Source organism: Megascapheus bottae, chromosome 8 (genome assembly GCF_031878675.1).
Source record: "Megascapheus bottae isolate mThoBot1 chromosome 8, mThoBot2.hap1, whole genome shotgun sequence".
Taxonomy (NCBI): domain Eukaryota; kingdom Metazoa; phylum Chordata; class Mammalia; order Rodentia; family Geomyidae; genus Megascapheus; species Megascapheus bottae.
This window is the reverse complement of record NC_143516.1, coordinates 20,909,758-20,937,753: the sequence shown is the minus strand read 5'-3', so window position 1 is coordinate 20,937,753 and position 27,996 is coordinate 20,909,758. Positions and strand designations below refer to the sequence as shown.

Below are 27,996 nucleotides of genomic sequence, written 5' to 3'. Positions count from 1 at the left end.
ACTCCAGAGGAAGGAAGGCCTACCTATGACCACTAGGTTGAGGAGCTGCTTCCCGCCTTGCCGCTTCTCCAGTTCCACTTTCACATCAATCTGCTGCTTCAGCTTGCCAGACTTCTTCACTGCCGTGGGTGTGGCATTCTGCTCTTCAGGCACTTGAATGGAGTGGGGTGGAAGAGCTGACTTAGGCACAGTGTCAAGCACGTCGGAAGACATGATGCCGTTATTTTCACCAGGAGGTCCTTTTTGAGGTGTGTGGAAACTATGACCATTTTCGCTTTAGAAAGATCAGGAAGCAGTGTTTAAAAGATGTTGTCTAGTGTTATAGGGACAGAGACTATGTCTCTCTCCATTATCCTTTATATAGACCAAAAAATGATCTTTGCTAAGTTGCTAGAGCCTATTATAGTAGAAATGACAAATAGTCAGATGCAAATCACACAAATATAGATTTAAAGATCCTGGTTGAAAAAGTCCAACAAAAAATTAATATAATGCTGAACATGGTAGTGCATCTCTATAATCCCAGCACACAAGAGGATCATGAGTTTGAGGCCACCTTGGGCTACAGAGTAAAACCCTATAGACAGAAAGGTAGGCACTACGTAGGCAGGCAAGTAGGTAGGCAGGCAGAAGGAAGGAAGGGAGGGAGGGAAAGAGAAGGATGGAGGAGAGAAAGGGCAAGAGAGGGGTATCCTGAAAATAAGCACAAAGCCTTTAATATAGTCAAAGCCAAAATAACTTTATAGTCTAAACCCATAATAATTCTATAACTATAGTCTTGGTTATATAATCATTCCTATCAAAATCATGGCATAAAGGAGACATTTTGTAGAACTCGTACCAAAAAAGGTATTGTAAGAAATTATTTCTCTAGGGGCTGGGAGTTTGGCCTAGTGGTAGAGTGCCCAGCATGCATGAAGACCCGGGTTTGATTCCTTGGTACCACATACATAGGAAAAAAAAAAAAAAAGCCGGAAATGGTGCTGAGGCTCAAGTGGTAGAGTTCTAGCCTTTACGAAAACCCAAGAACAGTACTCGGGCTCTGAGCTCAATCCCAGGACCGGCAAAAAAAAAAAAAAAAAAAAATACTCTACTAACTCATCCTATTGACAACATAATCTTTTTTTGTTCAAACACTAAGCTTAAATGAAATATTTCCAAGTTGTCTGCACTTTGATTTTTGATAAAACAGCATTATTCCAGCAGCCTTCATTTACTAAATGTTAGAAAATTCCTTACTTCAACAGACTTAACTTACTAAAAACCACAACATGTCCTACACATTGCTTTGTTAGAAACAAAAAAAGACAAAACTTATCATTTCCATAGGCTTACAGTCTCAGTGAGTGTGTCAGATCTACAAGGTAGATCTAAGACCACCTAACACAAAGGTGAGCAATAACCTCAGCGCTCCCTGGGCCTTTTCACTAATCCCTGAAGAAACAATAGGGTTGCTGGCCCTACACAGCTAGAAAGAATGTGATTTATTCAAGCAGATTATACTATGCTTTGCTTTCCCTTTTAACAACTATAAATAAACAGAATTAAGACAAGAGCCTGTTAAATTGCACGTTATTAAAGAATGAATCCAACTTGATGTGGACCAGGCATAGAGAAACAACATATAGAAAGCAGTTATAGGAACCACCTGCAAGGAATGGAAATGGCATAAAGAGAAAATCTATTTCCTTCTTGCTCACTGTTAACAGCAAACAGATCAGGTTTTCCCTCTCAGAGTAGCTCACAGCTCAACATTAACCTTCCACTGTATACTTCCAGAAAGAAGCACTAGCTATATTAGCAACTTTTTAAAAAAATCTCCTATCTATTCTATCTGCCTCTTAAAATCTCCACTAATTTAAGTGTTCATTATTTGCCACTGCAACAATTCTAGACACAGATTAAAAAAAAAACAAAAAACAAAAAAATACTACTGTTTTATTACCATTTTCCTGTAGAGATTTGGAATTTCTAGATCAGTTTAATTTTTTGCAATTGCTATAATGATCCATTTTATTCAATACAAAAATCTAAAAGAATATTTTAGTTATTACAATTGTAATTTGTAATTGCATGATTCACTACCTACATATAACACCTCAGTCCTGCTAACCTATGCCACCTAGTGGTACAGAAATTCACCATCTTACGATCTAACTTTCACAAAATCAGTTTAAGTAAATATAAATTATATGAGGAAACTGACAGTGAGAAGTAATACATGACAAATTTCTTGTCCCTTCACTTTTTTGGTCCATCACAGACTTGTGCACTGTCCCTGAGCTCAAGGCTATCACTCTACCACTTAAGTGAGCCATAACACCACTTCCAGTTTTCTGGTGGTTCACTGAAGAGTCTCACGGTCTTTGGTGCCTATGAGACCAAAGACCGTGAGACTCCTCAGTGCCCAGGCTGGCTTTGAGTCATGATCCTCAGATCTCAGCCTGAGTAGCTAGGATTACAGGCATGAGCCACCAGTGCTCGGACCTTTTGTGCCTTCTCTTTGTACCATATTATATGGAGGACACAGGATACCATGCTAATGTGTGCAAAACTGAAACAGACTCTCTTCCTGACAAACTAACAAAAGACAATACTGATTTCTAAAAATTTGGGGGAGAGACTTAAAATCTTACCCAGGCACTTCAAATCCCATAGTTTGCTTCTTTCCAGAAACAGTCATTTTAGCAACTTTTGGCACAATTTCACATTCACTTCGAGATGACTGAGATCCTACCGATTTTCCTAATTAAGAAGTAGAATAGAAAAAGCTAAAGTTAATTTCTAAAAATGCATCACAAATTTTGTAAAGTATAGATTAAGATTAATATGCAAAGAATGTATATCTTTATAAACACAGATCCTCACTCTAAGTTAGTGAGATATAAATGCTGCAAGCAATCCTATCGGCCATCCTGGGAAATACCCTACTGTTAGGACTCTCCTATGCTTGGCCTCTATCAAATCTCTTCCTAATTTTGAAGTGACTGTTGAGTTTCAGTATTAAGAGATCACAAAGTGGTTTCTGTGTGGAGCCTTATTCTAACATAACTACAGTCTCCACTTACCTCATCTACCACACCCTTTCACAAGACTAAAATTGTCTGGTCAGTTAGCAGATGGTTAAACTATTTTAATCCTGTGAGATTTATAAACTGCTGAAAAAACTTTGTTTTGCTAGAACATTGCATATATATTTTACATACACAACACTAGACAGCTGATAGCAACAAAGAATATAGGGGAAGATGTTAAAGTGAATTAAGGTCATGAGGGATAAATTGTGAGCTAGATCAAAGTAAGTAAGACTTTTCTAATTTGATCTTGGTATATGCAACTCATAGAATTTTTCTTAATATTTAATAGTTCTGGGATTTGAACTTAGGGCCTCAAAGCTTGCTAACTTCCACTTGAGCTCCACCCCTACACATTACTTAAGTTTTTAAAAATGTATCTTCATAATCTTCAAAACAGTACTAACATCAGGTCCATAAAAATTATGGTATTTAAATTGCTACAATGGTAAATCTAAACACAGAAATTTAAATTAGGAAAGATAAATTACAGAATTCACGCAATGCTGGGTTATTATAATAGGAATATAATAAAGAATAGATACATGGCTGCATTCAAGAGCTTGAAAGTATAGTTGAAGAACACAGTAAATGATCATAGTACATACATTTTAACTGTTACTAGTATTATAAAAAGGTTCCCACAAGTGGGAGCAGTTGCTCTTGCCTGTAATCACAGGTATCTGGAAAGCAGAAATAGGAGGATTGGGGTTCAAGGTCAATCTAGGAAAAGAGTTTGAGATGCAGTAATGCACACTTGTATTTTCAACTATGCAGGAAATAATAGGAAGACCACAGTCCAGGCTGATCCAGACATAAATGTGACACCTACTCAAAAAATAAAGCCAAAAAGGTTGGAAACATGCCAAGGTCCTGAGTTCAAGCTCAGGTACAATAATAACAAAAAAATAATACTAATGACTAATAATAAATGGTGGCATGAGCTCCACCAACAGGGCACATGGGAGTAAGTACAGGAGCTAAGACAGAAAAAAAATAAAATTAGCATAGAAAAGAATTCCATATATATTACATATGGCCTATACGTTACATAATGGCTTTTTAAGGGTAAGAGAAAATAGAAAAGGAGCTAAAAAGCTGGCTAAATAGGCAAGTACATTCAGTATCCTTCAACCACACCAAAGATCTTAATGTTTGTTCCACAGATCTGGATGCCACCAAAATGAGGACAGGAAGTGGTAAAGAGAGAAAAGAGAAAGGAGAGGAAAAAAAGGAACTATATCTGAAAACAACATGTTTGGGATGAGAAAATCGTGACACCTCAAAAGGAATGTCAAAGAGGCAGTTCCACACATTGGGCCAACTCAAAAACAGGGTTACCTGAAACAAGGAAGCTCTGAAAATCATGGAATATAATACAGAGGAGAGAAAAAAATACTGACTTTAGGGATAAAGTCTTAGAGAGTCCCAGCATTTAAATGTAAGACAAGATGATGCACCTGCAGCAAGATGAAGGAACACTTATTATGCAAAAGGAAGCTAAGAAAAGTGTGTGATGGATCTGACATTGATGGCAGATGACAGGTGGGCAGAAAAATGCACTGGTGAAACGATCACTAGAGATAAAAGTCACTGGTAGAGTTAGCAAGAGCCAGAACAGGTTAACATGCAAAAGGCAGGTGAGAAAAGGGATGCAGAAGTGCATGTTCATGATCTCTTTTCCATAATTTCACTTGGTCCACAAGCACCAAGTCAGTAACTCCTAGTCAGTTTTCTTGTTTTGCTTTTTTTTGAGAGTCTCACTACACAGTTCAGGCTCGTCTAGAACTGACCAGTCACCCAGCTGTTCTCATGACCCTCCTGCCTATGCCTTCTGGATGCCTTCCCTAGTCACCCAGGGAATAATGTGAACAGGGACTATTCATCTGCCACCCAATTTATCACTCTTAAACTGTGAAGCTACAAATTTCAGAGTGAAAAGGGCTACATTTGATAACAGGCACTCCTCCACAACCACCCGAGGCTATGACATCACACATGGTATTGGGCCTGCAAATGTTTTTATAAATCTAAAATATTCTGAAATGCTCAATCAAATCTGGCCCATGGGCTCTAAGTAAGGAATTGGCTCGAAAAAGAGTAATTTAGTAATGACAGAAGAGAGATGTAAAATCAAAGAAAAACATGAGAGGAACTGATTGAATGCATTAAGAAAATTACATCAATATTTTAGAGTGTCTGGGAAGGTAGGAAGAAATAGACTTCAAGGTACAGCTAGAAACTAAGACTGGGAAATGGCTCTTTTTTAACCAAGATTGGAGCTCAGTACCACGTGCTTGTGAAGCAGCTGCAGTCACTCTATCAGTCTAGGGGGGAAAAAAGGCCTTTTGTTGCAAAAGAAGTGAAATCTGTACGTTTAAGTCGCTGAAAGATGAGTATTCCTGAAGGAAAGCTTAATATAGTAACTTAAAAATTAGAGGAATTAAAGTTTTGTTGTACCAATTTAAGTTCTGTGATAATGAATTTACGGTAGAACCCCTCTGCCTTTCTCCCTGACTTCTCTAGCAACATCCAGTCATTGGGGAAAAGGAATTAACAGTGAAGGCATCACATGCTTCATGCAAAGTTAAGAGTCTACTCAACAGGTGAGAACCAGAAAAAAGGTTCAGAACATATTGCGAACATTTCTCAAAAGAGTACTGAAATGATTAAGGATCATGAAATCTAAAATGGATAAAATGATAACAAAGTGACAGAGCTAGAGAAAGGCCACGGTATGTAAAGCAGTTAGAAGCAATAGAGGTCAGAATGATGGTCAGAATGAGCATGAGTAACTTTTCAGGAGAGGTAAAGATCATTGCAAATGAAGCAATCAATGAATGGGCCATCTTGGTTGTAAATAGACATACTATACTAGTTAAGCCATATTAGTTAAGCTATGGTCATCAAGGAAACTAAGCCAGTAGCCAAAGTCTCTTAAGAGTGGACAGGAAACTCTTCTATAGATGACTGAGAATTGTTTTAGGTAATAGATTTTGGGTAACAGAAAGCTAAACTGAGCAGATATTAAAATATATTACAATATTAAGAGAGGAAAAAATATGGAGTAATAATGATGTTAGAAGAGCAACAATAAAGTTGACAGCCCACAATCTGAGGCAAAGCAATGCAGGAGCAGAATGAGGAAGTGGAAAAATGCTGGGGGAAACAAAGGTTAAGAGCTGTGGTCTTTCATGGGGAAAAAAAAAGTTTCTAGAAGTACACAAAGGTGAAGAGTGGCTGGAAAGGGAAAGAGAATAATTACATGATGATGGAGTAGACATTCTGAGTATAACAGGAAAAAAAGAGGGAAGTAAAGAGAAGAAAAAAAAAAGAGCGAGAGGGAGAGGCACGGAAAGAAACGAGCTTCTATATGGCAAAGGACACAGCTAGCAAGTTAAAAAGAAACCACAGAGTGGGAGATCTTCACTAACCATCCAACAGACAAAGGCCTCATATCTAAAATATATCAACAGCTCAAAAAACTGAATCACTCCAAAACTGATCTCCAAAGAAACAACCATCCCATTAAAAGATGGGCCAAAGACTTAGAGAGAGACTTCTCTGAAGAGGAAATGAGAATGGCTATAGACACATGAAGGAAATGTAAATCAAAACAACTTTGAGATTCCACCTCACTCCAGTAAGAATGGTCATGATCAAGAAATCTAATAACAGATGCTGGCGGGGATATAGCCAGAAGGGATCAATACTACACTGCTAGTGGGAGTGTAAACTCCCACAATGGAAAGCAGTATGGCGATTCCTCAAAAGACTAAACATAGAACTCCCCTATGATGCAGAAATTCCACTCCCTGGCATTTACCCAAAAGTCCAGAAACAAGGACATACTAAAGCCACTAGCGCAACGATGTTCACTGCAGCACTATTTACCATAGCAAAGATATGGAATCAACCCAGATGCCCCTTAATAGATGATTGGATCAAGATGTGGTATTTATACACATTTATGCTGCCATCAGAAAGAATGACATTGTCCCATTTGTAAGGAAATGGAAAGACTTGGAAAAAATCATATTAAGTGAAATAAGCTAGACCCAAAGGAACATGGGCTCAATGGTTTCCCTCATTTGTAATAAATAGTACACATCTAGGATTCTCTTAGCACAAAATCTAGATCCATAAGGTCCATATAGGATGAGACTAAATGAAAGGGTCTCTAGGATGTGGAAACAAGAGCTTTATCTTGAGTGACTGTTATTCTTAATGTGCTATGTTATTTCTCTTCTCCTTTATTGCCCTTTGGTTAAACTCATATTGTTACTGTATCTGACTTTGTTACCTGGTATATATTTGTTAATTTGAAATAGGAAAGGGAAGAGGGAAAAACAAGATGATGGGGAGGGGATAGGGGAGGAAAAAAAACTTGAGAAAGGGGTATCAATATGTGAGAAGTAATGCACCTACTACCTGGCAAATGTAACTAACCTCTATATATTGCTTCCATGATAAATAAAATGAAAAAAGAACAAGAAAGGAGAAGGGAAGGGAGTAAGGAAGAAGAAGGGAGGGGGGAAAGAGAGAGAGAGAAAGAGAGAGAGAGAGAGAGAGAGAGAGAGAGAGAGAACTACAGAGCTAATTCCAATTTCCTATTATGGTTCATTTTCAATATCTTCCAAATATTTTATGTATTTCTAGATAATTGGGGGGAGGGATTATCTGTAGGACCCAAGATACAATGTTTCAAGAGTTTGGTTATGGGGGGGTGGGGGGAAGGTAATGGGTACCAAGACATGTGAAAGGGTATCAATGTATGTGAATTAATGCACCTTTTATCTGGCAAATATCATGTAACCCTTTTATTAATTACAATAAAAAATTAAAAAACAAAGTTTGGTTATGTGAAAGTAGATGGGAAGGAAATGGAAAAACCTCCCATGCTCCTGGATAGGAAGAATCAATATCGTGAAAATGACAATCTTGCCATGGGCTATCTACAAATTCAACACAATACCCATCAATATCCCAATGTCATTCTTTAAAGAAATAGAAGAGGCAATCCAAAATTTCATATGGAATAATAAAAGAACCCCATATAGCAAAAACACTTCTTAGCAGAAAGAACAGCTTTAGACTGTTCTTTAGACTCTATTACAGAGCTATAATTATCAAAACAGCTTGGTACTGGCACAAGAACAGGCCTGAAGACCAATGGAATAGAACTGAAGACCCAGATATTAAACCACAGACCTATGGTCACCTAATCTTTGACAAGGGAGCCAAAAAAATAGAATGGAAGAAAGACAGCCTCTTCAACAAGTGGTGCTGGCAGAACTGGTTAAGCACATGCAGAAAACTAAAGTTGGATCCTTCTTTGTCACCCTGTACTAGAATTTACTCCAAATGGATCAAAGACCTGGAGGAAAAGCCGACACTCTGAAAACTTTACAAGAAGGAATAGAAGATACACTAGACCTCCTTGGCACAGGTCGAAACTTTCTTAATAAGGACCAAGAATCACAACAAATCAGGATAAGTGGGACTGCATTAAACTGCAGAGCTTTTGTATGGCAAAGGACATAGCTAGTAAACTAATTAGGAAGCCTACAGAGTGGGAAAAGATCTTCACCAACCATACAACAGACAAGGGCCCCATATTTAAAATATATCAACAGCTCAAAAAATTGAATCAATCCAAAACTAATCTCCAAAGTAACAACCATCCCATTAAAAGATGGACCAAAGACTTAAAGAGAGTCTTCTCTGAAGAAGAAACAAAAATGGCCTATAGACACATGAAGAAATGCTCAACATCTCTGGCCATAAAAGAAATGCAAATCAAAACAACGCTAAGATTCCACCTCACTCCAGTTAGAATGGCCAGGATCAAGAAATCTAATAACAACAGATGCTGGAGGGGATGTGGCCAGGAAGGATCACTACTACACTGTTGGTGGGAGTGTAAACTCATTCGACCATTCTGGAAAGCAGTATGGCAGTTCCTCTAAACATAGAGCTCCCCTATGACCCAGCAATTCCACTACTTGGCATTTTCCCAGTCATCCAGAAACAAAGACATACTAAATCCACCAGCACAACAATATTCATTGCAGCACTATTTACCATAGCAAAGATATGGAACCAACCTAGATGTCCCTCAGTTGATGAGTGGATCAACAAGATGTGGTATTTGTACACAATTGAATTAAATGCTGCTGTCAGAAAGAATGACATTGCCACATTTGTTAGGAAATGGAAAGACTTAGAAAAGATCATATTAAGTGAAGTAAGCCAGACTCAAAGGAACTTAGGCTCAATGGTTTCCCTCATTTATCATAATCAGTAGAAACCTTGGGCTCTCCTAGCAGAGATTTGCAATAGAGCAAAACCTTGATACAAAAGACCATATAGTAGGACGCTAATTGAAAGGATCTCTAGGATATTGAAACATAAGCCATGTAATGAATGATTGTTGTTCTTAAGGTACTATGTTATCTCTCATCTCTTTTGCTGTCCTTTGGTTATCTCATATTGTTACAGTATCTCACTTTGTTACCTGATATATCAGATATATTTGTATTTGGTTATTTGAAATTGGATAGGGAACGGGGAAAACAAGATGAGGGGTGGGGGTGGGGGTGAGGGAAATGGGATACAAGACATGTGAAAGGGTATTCATGTATGGGAATTAATGCACCATCTATCTGGCAAATATCATGTAACCCTTCTATTAATTACAATAAAAAATATATGAGGGGCCGGGAGTTTGGCCTAGTGGTTAAAGTGCTTGCCTAGCATGCATGAAGACCAGGGTTCGATTCCTCGGTACCACATACATAGAAAAAAGCCAGAAGTGGTGCTGAGGCTCAAGTGGTAGAGCTCTAGCCTTGAGAAAGTCCAAGGACAGTGCTCAGGCCCTGAGCTCAAGCCCAGGACTGGCAAAAAAAAAAAAAATATATATATATATATATATATATATATATGAAAAAAAAGAAAGTAGATGGGAAATGGCCCTTACTCCCACTAACAAAAACACTTGTTTTTGTTTTTAGGTTCCATATCTATGTCTTTAAAAAATGACAAAAATAAGAAGAATGTATCATCTAACTACAATGTTGTATACTATGTGCAGGAAGTATGATTCTAGAACCTTCCTATCAATCCCAGGCTATTTTCGAAACATATTAATTCACATTAATATCTATAGCCAAAGATAAGAGCAAATATTCAGCTATCCACTGAGCTATTGCTACCAGAAATGCAATGCACTTTGCATTCACTTCCCCGGTCATAGACCTCTACCAACCCAGTCAGAATAAACTAACAACCCAGTCAGAATGAACTAACCATTAAAACTGTCATGAACTAACCATTAAAACTGTCAGCCAAGGATCATTAAGAGAGTTAATGAAGTATTAAAATTAATATTTTTAACATAAAATGTATATCATGTTCCTTCATCTTTCCAGCCAATTCAAGCACTAGTAACACCCAAATGTCACTCATTTTTTTAGTAAGTCTTAAAATAGAGCAACAGGAAATGAGCTCCAGACACAAAATTGGAAGCCTGGAATCTCAAGTCCGGCCTGAACATCACAAACTTCCATCTGAAACTTTTTTGGAGGGGGAGGTTGTAGCACTAGGGACCAAACCCAAGGAGTTGGACTAATGCCACACTCCTGCCTTTATCTGAAGTTTCTGTTATAAAGTTTCTAGTTTACTCAATACACTGAATTCAGTGATTTCCAGCTCTGAAAATGTATCTATGACTGCCAAATCACTAAGATGCCCTTTACATTAAACATCACTACCATGTAAAACTGCCATTCCGAAGGATTCTGAATAACCTCCCTAAAACCATGCAAAATTCACACAATCATGGTTTCCCCAAAGAGATGCGTTTTAAAGATTCATATAATTAATCATTACTGTTCTGTCCCTAGCAGAACAAAGAGCCATTCATCTGTTAGATTTTTACTTAGGAAACTTTAGGAAAAATTAACAGTTAAGTCAAACAAGTCCAGACTACTTGTTTTACAAAGAAACAAATAAATGAAAGGATTGTGTTTCACTGAGTCAACCTGCCTGCTCAGTTCACCTTGCTCATATACCAGTTAGTTATCCCTGAAATAAAGCCTAATTCGAAACTGCGACCTTTCTGTCCCTAGTGGTTCCGTGGAGGAACTGCTTCCTCCGGGGCTCTACTGTTTACTTTCTGGGCCTGAAAGTCTTAACAGGTTTTCACTTGAGAAAGCAATGATTTACAGCTTTTATTCTGAACATGCATCCTGGCAAAGCTAGATCTAGCATCGCATAACTGTTACTGAATTTAATGGTTGCTACTGAATCATGTTTGCATATGCGCATGAATTACTCTCTTCTGACTTATTCCTTCGGTTTTTAGGATGGTTTTCCAGGCAAGAAGCACCTAATACACATGTGCACATCGTCCACTAGTAACAGTGCTCTGCCAATAATAAGCTTTCAATAACTCTACAAGGTGGCCTCTGATATTTCCAAATTATCTCAGGTGGCTGGGAGTTTGGCCTAGTGGTAAAGTGCTTTCCTAGCATGCAAGAAGACTTGGGCTCAATTCCTCAGTATCACATACACAGAAAAAACCAGAAGTAGTGCAGTGGCTCAACTGGTAGAGCACTGCCCGAGTTCAAGCTCCAGGACTGGAAAAAAAAATACAAATTATCTCATCCTTCTTTGACCAATAGCTTCCTTAATATAGTCTCTTTTCCTACTTCTCGCATTTAATAGCTACCACTGGAGGCTCTTCCTGTGGGCACTGCACTCTTGCAGGTGCTTTCATGGTCTCTTCCCTTCAAAATAATGAATAGGTGTAATTCCTATTGTACAGAAATGCTAGGCTGACAGAGTTATACAATCTTGGGCTATGACACACCCAGATTCATTATTTTTTTTAAATTTTATGTGCACTAGCATTTCCAGATTCATTTTTTAAGAGGCACATGTTACTGTCAAGCAGCTCACAAACTTTTGAGATGTTATTAAAAGTGGTGGTTATTGGCCAGGTGTTTATGCCTCATGCCTATAATCCTAGCTCTTGGTAGGCTGAGAATCACGGTTCAAAGCTAGTCCAGGCAGGAAAAGTAAGTGAGTCTCTTATCTCTAATTACAAACCAAAAAGGCTGGAAGCAGCATAGGGGGTGTCAAGTGGTAGAGTGCTAGTCTTGAACAAGTAAGCTTGGTGACAGCACCCAGATCCTGAGTTCAAGGCCCAGGCCCGGCAAAAAAAAAGTGTTGGATATGACAGGGAAAATTTGCAATATATAACTGAGTAACAAAAGTTTAATAAGCAAACTAGGAGTTAATCTTAAAAATAAAAAAGGCAAACAGGGTGAATTTTCTGAAAAACATTGAGTACTGATCAATAAATGTTTTCGTCACATGGGCCTGAATGAAAACCTTTTATTAAAACATTTTATGGATTCCTGTTTAAGGACTCCTTTTCTCATTTAATAAATAGAATGTAAAACAGATATAGCATAAAATATTCTTAGGAAAGGTCATTATTAAAACTGCTTAGAAATGGAAAGAGCCAAATTATGATTAAGCAAGAAAAAAACTAGAGAAACTTACATGAATGGTGATTGATCCAGAAAATGCACTGCTGTATCTCCATTTTTAATTCCCTCCATGTTTTATTAATTCTCCATATTTTTAATTCCCTTACATTCTCCTTACAAGTCATTATAAAGGCATTTCCCTCCTAGCGCCAGTGGTTCACATCTGCAATCCTAGCTACCCATGAGGCTTAGATCTGAAGAGATCTGAGTATTGGGGTTCAAAGCCAGCCTGAACAACAAAAAAAAAACCCAGCCCATAGTTTTTCCAATAAACTAGCAAAAAGACTAGAAGTACTACTTGTAGCTCAAGTAGTACAATGCCAGCTTAGAAGGAAGCTAAGTGACAGTGCCCAGTACTTAGTTTAAGCTCCAAGTGGCACACATGCATGCATGCATGCATGCATACACACATGCATACACCACACACACATGCATACACACATGCATACACCACACACACACACACACACACACACACAAAGGCATTCAAGATCCAGCCTTAGGAGTCCATGTATACCCTATAAATATCTTATATCCATGAGTAATCAACCTTAGTAGTTAAAATTTAAGGCTGTGCCAGTTTATAAAACACCAACCTGACCTAGTTATCCAATGTTGCAGAGATTAAGCTTACTCCCTGCAAAATGTGCCATGAATTTCACAATGAAGCTGTAATGAACATTATGTTTATGAATGCATTAAAAATTCTCAAAAACAAAATTTAAAAATCATTTTAATCTATAAAACTTATCAATGTTTGAGTGATAAACTCTTCAGTCAAAAATAACTGCCAAAAGTGGGTGTGGTGACTCATACCTGTAATTCTAGCTACTCAGGATGAGATCTGAGGATCACAGTTCAAAGCCAGCCTAGGCACTAAAGAACGTGAGATTCTTATCTCTAGTTAACCACTAGAAAACCAAAAGTGGCTCTGTGGCTCAAAGTGGTAGAGTGCTAATCTTGAACTGAAGAGCTCAGGGTCAGCACCCTGGCTCAGAGTTCAAGCCTCACAATGAGGGGAAAAAAAAGAAATGACGTTCCTGGCCAGTGGATTCATATTTACAGTATCATTTCTAACTTGGATGTTTCTGTATCCACTTATCCTTTTGTTCTGAAGTTAGGTGATTACAGAATCAAGTGCTAGGATAAATGATTACTCTATCATAGTAAAACAAAGTTTTTCATTTGCTTAGGAGGCATGAAGATAAGTTTCAGAATTCAAGGGCACATAAGGACAAAAGAATAATCTGGCAATAAAAATCCACTGAAATTTATTATCTGCCAAGATGAAACTGAACTTTGGGAAGTAGATGCACGTTTTGTTTAACATTTTGATTTGTATGTTAAGTTCCAGTTTAGACTCAAATTCTTAGACAAGAACTGCAACTTGCATTTGTTTAAAACCAAAACATTTTATAAACTGCATGAAATTTATGCATGTTTTCTGAAAGGAAAATAAAAATCAAGTTTTTTTTTCTTTTTTTGATACTAAGATTTGAACTCGGAGATTTATACTTGCTCAGCTTGTTTCCTGAGCTGATAGCACACTCTACCATCTGAATCATGCCTTTAGCCTAGCTTTTTGCTGATTATTTTGGGATAGAATCTTCTGATTCACAATCCTTTAGATCTTAACTTCCTTAGTAGGTAGGACTATGGTTATAAGCTATCAGTGCCTACTTAACAAAACACTTTTTTGATGTCCATTAACTCATATATTTCTAAAGAAATGGAGGAAAAATGAGGGTGAGTTATAAATTTAACTTCGTTGAACATATATCCTCTTACTAAATATAAATTTCATTAAGCCAGGCATATTATCATTCTGTACAGTTTAAAATTACTCAAACCATAGAATGGGAAATGGATTGTGGAGGCAAGATGGAAGGGAGAGCAATAAGATGGTTACATAAACACAGGAAAGAAATTCTATGGACTCTCCTAAAATGAGAGCAATAGAGATCTGAGTGGCTGTAAGATGTGAAAGAATAGTCCCCAGATTTTTCAAATGAAGGAAGAAAGGGAGGAGGGTGGTAATGCCACCACCAAATGTGAAATACATGCCTTGGAATGGAGAGAAGTCTTAGTTTCTCTTAGATATTTCATTCAGTGCAAAATTACAGCAGCTGGATCCACAGAGGAGCTCTGCGATGATACTTCAGCTACAAATAGCTGTTTGTGCTGGCAGTCTGAACACTACTACCAAAGACTTTTATAACATCTCTTAGATACTGTCTTGGGTTTTTAAGAGTTTTTCAGGTTACATTATAACATGTTTTTAACACAGAGGACACAAATATGAGTAATAGTCTCTGTTTTCAGGTAATTTTCATTCTGACAAATGTGGTGGACATCAAGAGAAGACAGAGAAAAGAATTTTGTAAGAGATCACAGATCTCTCATGATTACAGTTAGCACAGAAAATGAGTAAAAGGGGTCAGGAAACATGCACGATACACTAATAGGAGATGATGATGAAATAAATGTTAGAAACACAAAAGACAAAAACAAGTGACTACTAAGACTCTAAACTAGAGGCTATTATTTAATACTGACACACTAGATCTGAGATTCCTTTAGGATATATGCACAGAAATGCATGCAAAACACCCAGCTAATCAAATTTGCAGAACAAATGTGAATGCCATTAAAATACCTGAAAAGGAGTCAAGACTTTGCTTACAGAAACTGGAAGATGAAAAGTCAGCCAAGGAAAAAATTCCAATAGTCAATAAAGAGCAGCAGAAAATAAGTGTTCACCTTCCTTGTGGAGTAAGTTTTATATATTGTCTAGCTGGAAATGATTTTAGGTAATCCTGTCCAAGCCATTATAATAAAAATAATAAAGGAAATTAAGTACATTTTCAAGATCACTCTTTTAAAAATTCCAGGGTTCTTTTCTACTCCCTGTGGTTTCTGATTGCAATTCCTCAGATGTACAGAAGTAGTTTTCCCAAGATGACTGAACCAAAGTTATTCTGAAGCTAAATGTTCACACACACACACACAAACACAAAAACTGTAATTCAAGTACCTCCAAAAAATGAAAATCTTTTGTCCAGATCCTGATTCTGTGCATTAGTGAAGCTAGTTATAATTAGTAACTACTCAGGTATTTCTGAAAAGTTAATGTTAAAATCAATTATTCTTGGGGCAGGGAGTTTGGCCTAGTGGTTAAAGTGCTTGCCTAGCATGCATGAGGACCCGGGTTCGATTCCTTGGTACCACATACATAGAAAAAAAGCCGGAAGTGGTGCTGAGGCTCAAGTGGTAGAGCTCTAGCCTTGAGAAAGTCCAAGGACAGTGCTCAGGCCCTGAGCTCAAGCCCAGGACTGGCAAAAAAATAAAAAATAAAATAAAATAAAATCAATTATTCTTACTAGTTTTAACATGTACATTTCAAAAATCTAAGAATATACTGCAACTAAAGTGCAGATCATTCTCTACTTAATAGAGAAAAAATTTCTGCCTAGTACAACTTGAATTTCTTCTGGGAAATTAGAAGGGTGAGCTTATCTTCCTCTGATAACAACATATGAGTGAATACTACTATCTTCTTAAACTTCAGGATGTAAGATACACAATCATAACGCTAACATTTTCAACCAACTGCATATATCCTAAAATGCTAGAAATTATAGGTCCAGAACAAAATGAGATGACTTAAGTATGAAAGGTTTTTGCTATACGTCTTCATGTGCATTATAAAATAATGTGTTTTTGCCTAATATGTGAAAACCAGGCTAATTATATATATATATGTATATATATACCTATTATAGCCATATTTGATATGGTTATATTTCCATTAAAGCATGCTGACTTATATGTACATATACACTAAGCATTCATATATTGAATAAAAACTTAAATTTTATGAAGAAAAATAACGTCATATAATCCAGTGATTCTCAGCTTGGTTGAAATAACAGTTCAAAAAAACACAGAAATCCTTGACACTTACAAGGCATTGTCACTGGAAGACACTGATGCTGACCAGCAGCATTCTGCCTCTCAGGTGTCATGGAACAGGAAGGAAAAAGACTGAGATCTACTTACTGGTATAAAAATATATATTAAAAGTTAGAAAACTCGTTAAGATTACTTTTAAGGTCTGCACCCCCTTATAAACCTTAAAATAACCACTTACCCTGTTAAGTGAGATAACCCCACCTACATATACCATTAACCTCTAAACACCAACTAAAAATGCATATACACTGTAAAACTTTCATCAGCATAAATACAGTGCTATACGACGAAAACTGTTACCATAGGAAGAACGTTCTTAAATCTAATCAAAACAACCAAGGCAGTGTGTGTTCGTATACAAATACATAAGTAAAATGTGAGAACTATTACAAGGGACAATATTCAAAAGTAAACATAGTATTAAGTAATTTCAACTGGATGGAGCTTAGTGGTCTAGCACTTGTCTAGTACACATGACACCAGCTCCCCTCCTCACCCCTGCCCCAGTCCAGGTGTGATTCCCAGTGTTGCAAAACAAAACAATAGTATAGAATACTAATACAGAATACTAGTTTTTATTTTTAATTGAAAATGCCTACTTTGAAAGTACTCTGAATCATACTGGGATCTAAAACTTGATTTCATGTAGTGCAAAGGAAAATAAAAGATAAAAAAATTACTTGTACAATACAGTCTTACAGGGGGGAAAAAGCAGAAAAAAACACACTGGAAGAAGATATGGCAAAAAAATAAAATAAAATAAACAACAACCAAAAAAAACCCTGTACTATGATTTTTTTCTTTGAGCAAGCCATGGAAGCTTTTTCTTCTTTTTGGCTTTTGGATATTTTTAGTCAGGATCTTGCTGCATTGCCTAGGTGTTGTTGGTCATGGGGCTTGAACTCTGTCCTTAAATGCTGTCTTTGAACTCTTCAGCTCAAGGCCAGTGCTCTCTACCACTTTGAGTCACAGGGCTACTTCCAGTTTTCTGGTGGTTAACTGGAGATAATTATGACTTTCGTGCCTGGGCAGCTTTGAACGGCTATCTTCAGATCTCAGCCTCCTGAGTAGCTAAAATTACAAGTGTGAGCCACTGGCCTCTTGGCTAGACTTACTTTTCAACTCAGGCTGGACTCATCCTCCCCAGTGCAGAGATTTTTTTTCCCTGCCTCTACATTAAGAATATATGAAAATATTACTTTAACATTATAGAGGGTAATTTGGAACCTCTCAAAAAAGAATTGTTCTACTTATACGGCTTAACGTTCACAATTAAATCACAACAAACTCCTTTAATGTCAGACAAATTCTCAACTTAGTTATTCAGATCAAAACTTCTTAGCTTTAAAGAAACAAGATTTCAAAAAAAAAATTAAGGGGATTTCCAGGAAAGTACATTTTTTTCACCAGTATACACATGTATATACACACACATATACACAGTTAAATTTCAAAGAAATCAGAGTGAAAATTTTAAAAGTACAAAATAAATCATTTCATTGCATCTAAATATTAAAATTCTAGTTTGCAGATGTCCAAGGAAGCACACAAACCAGACTTCAGAGAATGGGTTACTTCCTTAAATGAACAGGTTACACTGTGATGTATTTAGTAAGAACTACTTACTTTCACACACACACTATAGAATAAATTTCTCATCAAATCCATTATGCAGCATCAATCCATTATCATAAAAGAATGCAAATATATTTAATGGGACTAGCATTTAACTTCATGTAAATATCACTGAACCATTCAAGCTTTAAAATTTTTAAAATAGATTTCAACTATCTTTTTTTTTTTTGTCAGTCCTGGGGCTTGAACTCAGGGCCTGAGCACTGTCCTTGAGTTTTCTCAAGGATAGTGCTCTAACACAGCACCACTTCTGGCTTTCTCTGGGTATATGGTACTGAGGAATCAAAACTTGTGCTTTGTACATGCTAAGCAAGCACTCTATCACTAGGCCACGCTCTAAGCCCCAGCAACTACTTTCTTTGTAAAATTAAAATTACATAAACAGAATGGATTATAAGCCTTGACACAAAAATGACCATTTAGTGAATATAATAAATACAGTAAACATAACTGTGACCATTTTATAGCCATAAAAATTCCCACTACTTGAAGACTTGGGAAATAAAGTAATATTGTGGCATTAGTAACTTTCCTGTAAAAGTTTATTTGCAAATTACTGTCTGATCAAAATTTGTGTGTTATAACAGAAATAAGATAATCTAAACCATAAAGCCTTACAGAGCAAAACAAATCAAATTCTTCAAAAGAAAAAAACTGACATAAATACATGGGTGTTCTTCAATGTTCTGCCTTAATCTCTTTCACTTCACTGTAAATTCAATTCTTTTTTTCTTTCCTTTTTTTTTTTTTTTTTTTTTTTTTGTGGGTCATAGAGCTTGAACTCTGTGCCTGGGCCTTGTCCCTGAACTCTTCAGCTCAAGGCTACAGCCCTACCCCTTGAGCCACAGCGCCATTTCCTGCTTTCTAGTGACTAATTGGAGATAAGAGGCTCACATTCTTGTTCTTTAGTGCCTAAGCTGGCTTTGAATTGAGATCCTCAAATCTCAGTCTCCTGAGTAGCTAAGATGACAGGCTACAATGAGTCACTGTGCCTGGCTTCCCTCTAAATTCTAAGAGATTTCCTATATTTCTGCATGGTACATGTGCTCCTTTAAATTATAGAGGAACAGTGTGTCATGACCTGAAGTCAGAAAAACTGAACATTTAGACAGAAAAAAACAGTAAGGAGAGAGAAAAAAATCTCATAGTTTACCTCACTGAAAATAGAATAGGGCTTATAAGAATCTTGCTGAACATTTCAATAACGGGAGATAACTAGCAAGAAAAATAATAAATGAAAATTAAATTGCATTAATTGAATTTAAGTCATTTAGTTTTATTTTGAGAAATACATGTCTTTTAATTACCTTTACATGTCCTCATTTTCAACCTAATTCTTTTTAATTTGTCCCCCGAGTTGGTGATGAAATATAAAGCCTTATTCATGCTACACAAGTACTCTACTCAAATACTATACCCTAAGCCTCATTTTTTACATTTTGAAAAATGTGACAGAGAAAGGCTAATGTATTTTTTAAACCCTACACAAATTTAAATTTTAAACGATAACAATAGGTCACTGATATGTCTCCATATAATACACTATCATTAACCCTGTCTTGAATTCTTATGAGGGACAGAGTGATTCCTAAATAGTTTAGAAAGACTTGACAATGGCACCAATTTCCAGAAAAAAAACAAAAACTGTAGTGCCAAGTATAATGTCATTTTTATTTAAAGCAATTAGTAAAGAGGAAAGGGAAAACATTACTTTATGGGGCTGTTATGTAGCAGATATCGCTGGTAAAGATAAATCATTGTAATAACAAGGAATATCTGTACAACAGATAAAATTAAGAATTATACTAGGTAATACTACATATCACCATTTTAAAGACAACAAGCCTCAAAATAAATTCAATTATGTATGATGGTAATGAAGGTAACAGAGGTAGGTGCAAAATAATGTTCCCAAATTTCAGAGCTTCACTATACACTACCTTTAGTGGTACCTGAACTCAGACCCTAAGTTCAGGTACTGTTTCTTGGCCATTTTTCATTTGCAAGACACTATGCTAACTGTATCATATGAGTTTTCTTCTAGGCCCCTGTAAGGTAGACTCTCTTTTCTACAGATACATGGTAGATTTAGCAATACTAATCTATGGTACTATAAATGAACAAGGAATACCACTTAAAACAAATGGGTGACTTGGCATACTAACAAGGCCAAGAAAAAATTATCTGACAAATTCTCTGATTCTTGTCCACTTATTAGTGAAAATTTCAATTCAAGTATACAATGATTTACTCTAATATAGCTATCCTTTCCAAGATGTCATCAAGGCTATTATGATTGATTAAACATAAGAAGCAAAATTGAGTACTTTCTGAAAGATAACTTCACATTATGTCCTAAAAGCTTTAAAAATATTCTGATCAGGTAGTAAGTAGCATTGTGGCTCAAGGGGTCGGACGGTAGCCTTGAGCTGATGAGCTCAGGGACAGCATCCAGGCCGTGTTCAACACAACTGACCAAAAAAAAATTCTGATCATTTCTTCAGCCAATATTACTGTCAAATAATTTGTATAATGTATTTTCTATAACTGAGTTTGTATAAATGTTCACTAACACATCTTTATAATAATTGATTTTAAAACTTATATACTTGGTTAAACAAAACAGCTAAACATAGGCCAGGAGTGTGGCCTAGTAGTAGACTGCTCACCTAGCATGCATGAAGCCCTAGGTTCGACTCCTCAGTACTACATATACTGAAAAAGCGCCAGAAGTGGCACTATGGCTAAAGCGTCAAGAACTCTAGCCTTGAACAAAAAGTGTCCAAGGACAGTTTCCAGGCTGAGAGTTCAACACCCAACACTGAAAAAAACAAAAAAAACCAGCTAAATACACAGACAATGGAATATGATAAACTTATTGGCATTACAAGATGAATATCTGGAAACAAAGTATAAATTTGTTATTTTTACATAGCTGTACACAGTTCTAAATTCAACAAGCTAATTCATAAGCACATTTTGATCAATATAACCCCTTTCATCATTCTCTCCCATCAAATTGTTTTTATATGCATATGTATATAACAGAAAATAATGCCTTATAAAAAGCATTAGAAATTCAAAAATGTCTGCTCAGACTGTAATATTTCTCTTAATAATCATGTGAAATTAGACCAAACCGTATTTCCACCTACTGTGCAAATTGCTCTAATGAGCCAATTAAATATATACAAAGTCTGACATTCAAAATTCAATTGATATTCAATACATTATTAACTTACTTCCATCATCCCTTAAGAGACAGCAACTCTCTGAACAGAAAATTTTACATATAGTAAAGAAAAATAAACAGGTAACATGTTCAGAGTGAAAGCAATTGGTTTATATTTGGTATTTCTATGAAATAGAGAAAAGGCCTTAATTTTATACTGCCAATGCTAGCACATTTGGGGGATAAAAAAGGAAAATGCAATATATGCTGGCCAAATTGAATCACTTTGTCATCTTCTTCCAATCTAACTCTGTTAATATACTTAGTAATTCTCAGCACATTAACATGCATTCAAAAAATATTACTCAGACCAGGAAGATGGCCTAGTGGTAGAGTGCTTATCTAGCATGCACAAAGCCCTGGGTCCAATTCCTTGGTACCACATATACAAAAAAAGTCAGAAGCTCAAGTGGTAGAGTACCAGACTTGAAAAAGCTCAAGGATAGTGCCCAGGCCCTGAGTTCAAGCCCCAGGACTGGCCAAAAAATATATATATGTATAATATATTGTTCTCTCTCTATATATATACACGTATTGCTCATAAAATAACTATCTCAGCATAAAATAAATGTCTATAAATGTGTATAATCTAACTATAATTTATCAAGTTTTATAAGTTCAAGATAACATTTATATAATTCATATGATACTGAATATTCATAAAGAAGCTCTTTTAACAGTGTCTAAAGCAAAGTATTTTTAAATTGAGTAATTAGTGCTTCAATTTTTCCAGTGTAGGTGTATATACAAAGAGAATCTTAAAACCTATCTGAGAACACTCTGAACTACTTAAGTTTTTTCACTGAAATCAACCACTTCCTTTCAAAAAGCCCACATAATTTTAAGCAGAAAGCCAATTAATTCTGAAGTTATCTTTACAAGAAATATAAAATTCCTTTAATTGCTTCAACAAAAACATTTAATGATATTTTCCAGTGATTTTTCAAAGAAAATGTATTTTAAATGGGGAAATCAAATACATCTTCTTTAATAATGTATAAAGTGACTAAAATGAAATCTATTTTAAGTACATATAAAAGTTCATATAGAATTAGAAATGTTACAGTATTAAAAATCATTACAATAACAAGATTTACTCTAAAGAAAAAGGATAAAAATCTAACAGAGTTAACTTGTAAAGGGAGACGAGAACAGGCTGTATCTCCTCATATAAACCTATGGTTATTGTCTCATTTAGTGACCAGTGACATCTAAGAAAATGGTAAGTACAGCAGCAGATAAGGAAAAAAAATATGATCTGGTTGCCAACTGTTCCCAATTCTGCTTCCTTCTTTTGAATTTCCTGGTTCTTTTCTAAGGAAAAACCTGCTATCAAAACCCTCCAATTTATGATTTGAGTATATATTTAAATTGTATACATAAAATGTAGAAACTGTTTAACATTCAAAAAATAACTATATCCTAAAATAAAGTTCTACATAAAAGCTTTTACTTGCAGAGAAAACAACACAAAATTCGAGAGAAAAGATATACTGTTCAAAAAGAAATGTAGTTAATACCCAACTTATGTAACTCTAATTCCTCTGTACATCACCTTTACAATAAAAAGACAGAGAAAGGATTATAAGATTTCAACTAGTATGGCAAATTCATATTACTTAAAAGAAAATCCATTGATAATATTTGTACCTTAACTATTAAGAATACTGAGGCATTCATCGTTGTTTAAAAAAAATGCTACTTGTGATATGTACTCAACTCTTTTCTGTCCATCTCTATTTTAGCTGTCTGAACAAATAAAATTTTAAATTATATAGCTCTTCATTTTTATTAAATTTTAATATTTTGTAGGCTGTCTTTTTTTTCTTTCCTTTATCATGCATATTTAATAATATCAAAACATCCTTGGAGAAATACTTCTTTTACAAATGCCAAAGGCTTACTTGGACAACATTAAGCATAACTTTCTAGTACTGATTTTCTAGTAGTGATCTACTTTATCATATTAGTTTTGTCTTTATGTAAGAGATTCTTGTGTACGTTTTGCAGGTACACACATATCTCTAAAACTCATGAAAATTAAACCAGAAAAAAAAAAGATTAAGAACAGGGTTTTTTTGTTGTTGTTTTTTGTGGGTTTTGTTTCTTTTTGTTTTGCCAGCCTTGGGCTTGAGCTCAGCCTGAGCACTGTCCTTGGAATTTTTTCAAGACTAGAGCTCTACCACTTGAGCCTCAGCACCACTTCCAGCTTTTTCTATGTACATGGTACCAAGGAATGGAACCGGGGCCTTCGTGCATGCTAGGCAAGCACTCCACCACTAGGCCAAACTCCCGGCCCAAGAACAGGTATTTTTTTAAAAAATTTTTAAACGCAAACAGCTTTGACTATATAAGACAGCCAGCCTCATTAATTAAAGAAATACTTTTAAAAAATGAAAGAAAATATTTCCATTATCAAGTTTATATAATACTAAAACATCCCTGGCTGTGAAAATATGGACAGGCAGAAACACTTATAATCTGGTGGGAAGGAAATTAGTAAATCAGGAGGCAGCATCTATTCAGTACCCAGAAACATAGAATACTGGTTAGTATCATTATCAGCAACAACTGGAGACAGTTAAAATGTTCATTAACAGGCTTGGTTTTATAAATGATGATATATCTAAATATTCAACTGTGACTTGACATTGATTTGCATATCTACCCTAATATCTAAAAGCTGATTTATTGTACAGTACAGAAATCAAAAAAGGAGTATTCGAGTAGCCTGCTTGTGCATAAGTATGTAGATGTGTAGTGTGCACGTAAAGCTCTTGGAAGAATGTTTATATTATTTGTAAATAAGTTTGTACATAGGGGCCGGGAGTTTGGCCTAGTGGTTAAAGTGCTTGCCTAGCATGCATGAAGACTGGGTTCGATTCCTCGGTAGCACATACATAGAAAAAAGCCAGAAGTGGTGCTGAGGCTCAAGTGGTAGAGCTCTAGCCTTGAGAAAGTCCAAGGACAGTGCTCAGGCCCTGAGCCCAAGCCCAGGACTGGCAAAAAAAAAAAAAAATAAGTTTGTACACAACACACACGACAGTGCTGTGAGGAATAGAGCATAGTGACTACAGAAAGGGGGGAGGATTACAATTTCACTGGGTGAAAATGAAATATGGTAATCTATGGGTTCATAAAGAAGCCCCCCTACCTCCCAATTGGGAATAAAAATGATACCTGAATTCCAATCTAGAAAGAGATCAACTGGTGGAAAAGGAATGCAAAGCACTATAGAAAAAGAGATAGCTTAGATAGGGTGTTCAGGTGAGCTTGCATCTGAAATCATTTCAGAGAGGCTTAGGAAATATGAGAGACCTACATTTTAAAATGATTTCTCTGGCTGTAATTCAGACAAATGCATTCAATTCAGTACAAACTGAAAAGCCAAACGACCAATTAAGTGTTTCAGTAATTCCATAAAAATTACATGCTCTTAAAAGACAAAGTAGCAATAAAGAAACAGAGGTTGGCTGGGTGCTGGTGGCTCACACATGTAATTGCTGACTACTCAGGAGGATGAGATTTGATGATGGCAGTTCAAAGCCAATGTAGACAGGAAAGTCGGTGAGATTCATATCTCTAATAAACTACTCAGAAAAAAGCAGGAAATGGTGTTGTGGCTCAAGCAACAGGTCCAGGTCCTACATTTGCACCATAAGACCGGCAAAAAATTAAATTAAATTAAAAGATGCAAAAGTTGGATGTAGTGTCTTATGCCTATAATCCCTGCTCCCTGAGAGTTGGACCTCTTAGGAGGATCAGTCATAAACCAGTCAAGGCAAGAAGTAGTAAAGAAAAAAAGTAGTAATAAGCTGAAGCAAAAACGGGTTAGAGGCTTGGCTCAAACGGTATTGAGCCTGTCTAGCACATATGAGGTCTTGAGTCACCAGTACTCCCAAAAAAGGAAACTGGTCAGCAGTGGGCTACACAACGAATGTCCATCCTTATTACTACTGTATTAGAAGTCTACATGTTTAAATGGGCATCAGTGACTCACACCTGTAATCTTAACTGCACAGGAGACTGAGATGAAGATCAAGGTTCTTACACACTTTAATATGCTAACATATGCACCTAAAACATTTACTTGCAAATACCAGTAACAGGAATACGCGTGTATTAAGTAGTGAGTGGGGAAGAAAAGAAGGATGGATGGTGGTGGGTTTCTGACTTGGGCAATTAGAAGACAATTATGCTAGCAATGAAGATGGGAAAAGAGAATGGAAGTTTGGATGAGGAAAAACAGTGACGTAACTTTAAGTATGTTGTGTTATATGTGCCCACAATGTGCTAAATTTAATTATGAGTCTCCATGTCCATACCCACCCTCCCGGTAATAGCAGCTACAAAGGAGACTGAGACCTGGGGGAATGTAGTTCTAGGCCAGCCCAGACAGAAAAGTCTACAAGAATCCATTTCAACAAAAGAGGCTAGACACGGTACTTTCTTATCATTCCAGGTATATGGGAAGGAAAAAAAACAGGAAGAAGGAAGAACCCAATACCCTATCAATACCCAGCACAGAAAAGGGCTGGAGATATGTAGATCAGCAGTAAAGTACCTGCCTAGCAAATCCAAGGCTCCATCTCTGCACCACCAAAGAAAAAAACCAATTATGTGTTCTAATGAGAATTATAAAATGTTAGTGACTTACATCCATAATCCTAGATACTCATAAAGCTGGATGAAGACCAAGGTTTAAAGCCAGTTTGGACAGAAAAGTCAGTAAGACTCTTATCTCCAATACACAACCAAAAAAGGTGAAAGTGAAGCTATGACTCACGTGGTAGAATCCTATCCTTGAGGAAAAAATGTTCAAGAAAGTACCCAGGTCCCAAGGTCAAGCCCCAGGACTGTTACAAAAAGAAAAAAGAAAAAGATATTCACAACTTCACAACCAGATGGATTGTTTGTGAATTTGTTTATAGAAACATAAACCAGTAACCAGTACTTTCTGAATATTCTGAAGTATCAGGTTTAAATAGAAACTTCATTTTTTTTTTGTCAGTCATGGGACTTGAACTCTGTGCCGGGGTGTTGCCCCTGAGCTCTTCAGCTCAAGATTATCGACCTACTGCTTAAACTACAGCACCACTTCCTTTATACAAACTTCTAAAGGATAACTTACCTTTGCACGCTTGCTTTAAAAAAAAAACAAACCTCAAATAGATCTTCTTTAAATGTAGCTTTTATAAAATGGTACAGTCAAAATATCACAAGTCAGTTACAGATTTAAAAATTACATAAATAAACTGAGTAAACTGAATATAGGTAATTACAGAAAATTAGAAATTCCCAGCCCAGTTGACACTTTATGTTCATACATATTCCACTGATTAAAAATAGAGAACTTGAAGATGCTATAAAATTGACTTTGTAATAAAATATATCATTTTGTGAACATAAAACAAAGCCTGCAGATCTACAGTTCTATTTCAAGATACAACAATCTAAACACAGATTCATCATCAATACAAATTCATTTCTTCCTTAACAGTGCTTAAGGACTTCCCAGTCCATGAAGAGAAAAACATTACTAGTTTCATCCTAGCTCTGACTGTCAATTGCCTGGCCTCCTACTAAGTAATAAAATTTAATATAAAACACTGAGAAGGGTCATAACAGTTCAAGAAAACTAAAGTGAGAAAAATAGGTCAGAAGGCCAATAAGCCAGAAAGAGGGAAAAGGCAAAAGAGAAAAGGAAGTATTCTTTACAGAAATAAAGTTCTAGTTCCTAGAAATGAGTTGCAAAAGGAACCATATGGGAAAAATCTACTAAAGACTTTAGAATATAAAAGGACAAAAATGTACATGAACAGCATTACATCTTTAAAAAAGGCGAAGAAAGTAAAGGGTAAAAAAGTAAGTTCTTTTTGTTTTGTTTTTTTTGGCCAATCCCAAGGCTTGAACTCTGGGTCTGGGCACTATCCTTGGAATTTCTCAAGGCTAGAGCTCTACCACTTGAGCCACAGCATCATTTCCAGCTTTTTCTATGTATGTGATACCAAGGAATTCGAACCTGGGTCTTCGTGCATGCTAGGCAAGCACTCTACCATTAGGCCAAACTCTTGGCCAAAAAAAGGTAACTTCTGAGTATCTTTTATATCATTTAGAGTATAATCATATTTCTATTTCTGAAGTAAAAGATGAACACACTTTATCACATGCAAAAACTGGTCTTGCTTTTCAAAACCATATCTGAAATAGAAAACAAAGTAAAAACACTTGGCATACCTAAACTAACAAAGACTGCAGCCAATCAATGAACAGAGCTGGGCGGAGTGTATGCGCTTAATGCCATTTACCACTGTCCCAAGCCCACTTGAGACAATGCCCCACCCAAGTGGGTGCCTGTCCTTTTACCCCAAAAGTCAAGGACCAAGGGGAAAGAGGGAATGCATTCCAAGTAGAATGCATGCTTAATGACCATAAAGTTTAAACTTCTGTGCCACCCAAAATAAGTGAAGATAAAGTTCCATCTTAACTTTTCCCACCACAATACATATACAACAAGATAGATTAT

General features: G+C 36.2%; 1 protein-coding gene and 1 long non-coding RNA gene across 4 annotated transcripts in view; one reads left to right on the top strand and one right to left on the bottom strand.

The window, feature by feature from the left end:
* Hbs1l (HBS1 like translational GTPase) overlaps positions 1-27,996 on the bottom strand; it is a 69,318-nt gene that overhangs the window by 25,855 nt on the left and 15,467 nt on the right. For 2 of the 3 annotated variants that reach the window (XM_090338090.1, XM_090338091.1), the window contains 2 exons: positions 2,637-2,745; positions 24-274 (listed from right to left, as the gene is read on the bottom strand). In XM_090338090.1, coding sequence (XP_090194216.1) covers positions 24-274; positions 2,637-2,745 — 360 coding nt within the window. Of the gene's footprint in view, positions 1-23; positions 275-2,632; positions 2,746-27,996 lie in introns of those variants that run through there. The other variant, XM_090338092.1, reaches the window with a different exon arrangement.
* Positions 161-6,463, top strand: LOC150059635 (uncharacterized). The gene is made up of 3 exons (XR_016536472.1): positions 161-248; positions 4,241-4,619; positions 5,601-6,463. It is a non-coding gene; the product is annotated as an uncharacterized LOC150059635 (long non-coding RNA).